The 4320-nt window shown below is 36.5% G+C and overlaps 1 protein-coding gene across 1 annotated transcript in view; it reads left to right on the top strand.

The window, feature by feature from the left end:
- LOC102308409 overlaps positions 1-2328 on the top strand; it is a gene marked incomplete at its 5' end in the record, with an annotated part of 8877 nt that extends 6549 nt beyond the window's left edge. Inside the window, 2 exons of the mRNA XM_042217264.1 lie at positions 481-617; positions 1794-2328. Coding sequence (XP_042073198.1) covers positions 481-617; positions 1794-2113 — 457 coding nt within the window. The remainder of the gene's footprint in view (positions 1-480; positions 618-1793) is intronic.
- Between the last annotated feature and the right edge of the window lie 1992 nt (positions 2329-4320).

The raw sequence follows: 4320 nt of genomic DNA, 5'->3' as shown, positions 1-4320 counted from the left end.
ATATATATATAATGCCTTGTGCATTCAACAGTATGAACAATAATACGTTGTGATAGGATAGGTGTCCAGTAGTAATCCTGACCATTAATGCAGCAATCCAGCACCTATGAGGAAGGTGAAGAGTCAAGGTGGTTGTGGTTTCTGCTATAAACCTTCTCAGTTCTCTGGAGGATCAGCTGACGTTGCAAAGCCTCCTCTCTATGGAAATGTTTTCTCTGCTCTCAACAAACAACAAAGCAATGTGAGAAGGAATACATTTTGATATCTAAATGAATTATTATGAGATGATTTTGATCCTAACAAAATACTGGAAAATACATCAAAACTTTCAACATCTAGATTAAAATGGCAGATTGGTTGGTAAGTGTATATTTTACTTTTTAGATCAATAAAAATTATGAAAATGATCATAAAGTTTTTTTTTAAAAAAGCAATTTGAACACAAACACTTTTATGCCAAATATTTTCTAAACTGTGAAGTTTACTGGGGAGAAAAAAAAGATCATTTTCAGGGGTTACATGCTTGATCAGAGTGTGGGAGGTTTTTGTACGGCCACTTAATGAGTTTGTATCACTGTGGTACACTTTTGGTGGAGGAACCAAACTCATCATTCACTGTAAGTATCTAAATCTCCTCATTACTACAAAATATTATACTATTACATATTACTTATATTATAAGTGTAATATGTCATCAGAATGTTTTAAACAAGATTTTATTCTGGGTGTTTTACATGATGTGATTGGGTTTGGTCATAGTGGCTGATACTGAAAACTTGGTATCAGAAGAGTTTAAATATATAATACAGTATTATCATATCATTATACAGTATATCAAGTTTATATATCGTGTTTATATAGTACTGAAAATTGAAATGTATTGAGTTAATCTGCTTTAAGTAAAGGTTTTTTGTATTTATCTGTGAATAAATATTTTTTTCACAAAATCTGAGACTGAAAATATAGCAAAAGGAATCTTTGATTTTATTTATTTATACAAACAGTTAGCAGCATAATATCGTTCATGTCTTAAAGATCATTTGATTATTTGCAGATTAATGATTTCATCGCTGAGTTTATAGTTTATTAGTCTGATGTAGTAAAAAGGAAGTGAAACAAACAGATGACAAAGTCCAGCTCTGTTTGTTTTCCATCAAGAATATTACTGTAACAACAAGACATTTACTTTAAATTATTGTAACGTTTACAAAGATTTTAATGAGTGTAAAAACACAATTAAATTAAAGTGTTATGTTCTTCTATTTCTGACCTCCTCTCCTCAGTCTGATCACAGTGTCATGCACACAGTTAATCCACAGTGCTGTTAATCTCTGTCATGTATCATAACTGTGTAAAGCTGTTAGTGAAAATATGATATGATGACTTCCACTGAAATGTTTGGCACCATGTTGGATATAACATTTTATGCTGTTGACTAAATGAATTAGTTTTCATACAGATGCACTTTAACGGTTGAGTTTACAGTTCGTTAGTCTGATGTGATGAAAAGGAAGTGAAACAAACAGATGACAAACTTTAATATTTCCTGTACACATTTCAATTTTATCATCATGAAAACAAATACAGCGGTACGTTCACTAATTATTTATACTTTTTTAAAACCTTTTATCCTCCAATTTCTAAGTTTCTCTCCTCTGTTTTATCACAATATCATCATACAGTTAATCCACAGGCCTGTTAATCTCTGTCATGGATCATAACTGTCTCGTGTCAGCTATCTGTCCTACAGTAGAAGTTAATCTATCGTTGTGTGTCTGTGATCTTCCCTCCAGCTGGCCCCATGGTCAGACCCTCAGTCTCTCTGCTTCAACCCTCCTCTGAAAAGCTCTCTGGAGGCCCAGTCACACTGGCCTGCCTGCTGACCAGCTACTCTCCTCAGGGAGCTGAAGTGAGATGGGAAGTAGATGGCACAGAGGTGACAGAGGGGGTCCTGAACAGCTTAGAAGAAGAGAAGAGTAGTCGCTACAGCAGCAGCAGCACCCTGATGCTGAGCCAAGACAACTGGATGAACGCAGAGGTGTTCTCCTGCAGGGTGAACCATCATGACCACCGGCAGGCCAAGTCCTTCCGCAAGAACCGGTGTGAGGGCTAGAGGGGCTGCTGAAGTCCAGGACAGGAGCTTAGTGTGGGGGAGCAGGAGATACATCCCTGCTGCTCTGATCAATATGAGTTTGAAAGTTTGCAGATGAAGTTATTTGATAACAGTAACTTACACAGTGACATGTGTAGCAGCTGGATGTGAGTGTGCCTAATAACTGCCATATTAATGATTCATACTTTTGCCAATAAAGCTTGCAGTGATCCATATTATTAAGCATTCTGTCTTATTTTTAAATATAATTGTTCTATAATTTCAGTGTTGTGTACTATAAATTAACCTGTTTGCCTAACACATGAAAAATCAAGTCTGGGAGGAGATGAAAATGGCAGGGCTGCATCTGGCCTGAACATCTGGGACAAATCAAATATGTGTTCATCATTTGAAATTAATGGAAAAGCTGAAAGAAGCTTGTGGTCATGTATTTATATCTTTTAGCAGGATGACAATATCTCCAAATTTTACTCTTGCGGAAAAATAAATAACTTGAGTTTGATTCAGTAAATAAATGTTTTACTTGAAATTAAAACCATGAAGAGATCTAGAAAATAAAAGCTCAAAATGTGAGTGTAGAATGTATCTTAGTTAGTGTGCTCATAATCAAATATGTAAATCACTTGTACACTTGTATTATGTTTAAGTGGTTATTCTAGTTATTCTGATTGCAGTTGAAAACTCTACACCTGCAGCCTTCAGCCAAAGTGAAGAAATTTTTTATGCAGCCATGAATCATTGTGTAAACACTTCACTACCATGGTAACCCACAGTAATAATCTGCAGCATCTACTGCCTGAAGATCACTGATGGATAAAGTGTACTGAGAACCAGATCTACTGCCTTGGAGTCAAGATGGAGTTCCTGAGTTTGGGAGGCTGTCCAGGTTTCTAAAGGTACTAAGTCCAGCAACTCCCTGTGGTGCTGACGGTCACAGTCCCTGACAGGCTTGACCACAGTGCACACATCTGCTGTTGCTCACAGTGGTCCACGGGATCGCTCAGGGAGTTTGTGTGTTCGCTCAGACACATGAAAAATTAGAGGGAACATTGGTCACTGCTAGGTTCGGTCCTGCATTGCACCAGAGACATTATAAGAGAGAGACATGGAAGTGATATGAAATATAGGCAAACACACATCTGTTTTTGTGAAACAGAACAGGTACATATAACGTGTAAGTTGATCCTTTTCTCATTCCGCTTTTTTGGGGGGAAAAAACAAAACAAATTTTTTTTCCCATGAAAGCAACTAGCTTTTTTTTTTCTGTTTTCTCATGGGAGGATCAGCTGATGATGCAAAACCTCCTCTCTGTGGAAATGATTTCTCTGCTCTCAACATACAACAAAACAATGCGAGAAGGAATACTTTTGGTATCTAAATGAATTATTATAACAAATTATGATTCTAACAGAATACAGACAAATAGTTCAGGAAAGATGAGAGCAGTTTTTTTTAACATCTGGTTTAAAATGCCACATTTGTTGGTAAGTATATATTTTACTTTCTTGGATCAACCAGCAGAGGAAAAATGATGAAAATGATCATAATTTTTTTTTTAAATATATATATAGTCACATGTATTTGATGGCAAATGCTTTTGCTTGTAAACTCTGACGGTCACAGTCCCTGACAGGCTTGGCTTAACAGAGTTAGAAAACTGTTGGCAAATTACTTTGAAATGAGGACTAAAATGATGTGAATCTTGAGGAAAAAAACAGAAAATGTATCAGGTTAAATCAGAGAAACATGAGCAGCACAAACAGAATTAAAAATAAACAAATAAAAAAAAACTCTCACCCTGACTCAGAAAGCCAAACTTGAGTTACTGGAAACATCACTTGACCCTGACCACTGCTCAGAGTAGAGCTTCAGCAGTTACACTGCGAGCCAGTGTTTTCTGTTTTTGTTTTAAGTTTTATTCTGGGAATTATAGCTTTCTGTCTTGTATTTTCTCTTTTACCTCTTTTAAAACACCCACATCCAGTGTTCAGTGTTTTGGGTTTTGCTTCACTGTTGTCTTGTCTAATTAGGTTCAGCTGTGTCTCCCTCCTGTCTGCCATTTTCTTGTTAGTTTTGTCTGTATATTTAGTGCGTGTTTACCTCTGTTCTTCGTCAGAGCGTCTGCCTATCATTCTGTGTACCTCTGTTGGAGCAGCGTTCAGATAGCTGCTCTGCTCTATGTTGGTACAGGGCATTGAAGATGATAA

This window comes from Haplochromis burtoni, unplaced genomic scaffold (assembly GCF_018398535.1).
Source record: "Haplochromis burtoni strain Fernald_Lab_line unplaced genomic scaffold, NCSU_Asbu1 Contig_1740, whole genome shotgun sequence".
Lineage (NCBI taxonomy): Eukaryota > Metazoa > Chordata > Actinopteri > Cichliformes > Cichlidae > Haplochromis > Haplochromis burtoni.
Note: the sequence above shows the minus strand (reverse complement) of the source record. Positions and strands in the feature narration are given on the sequence as shown.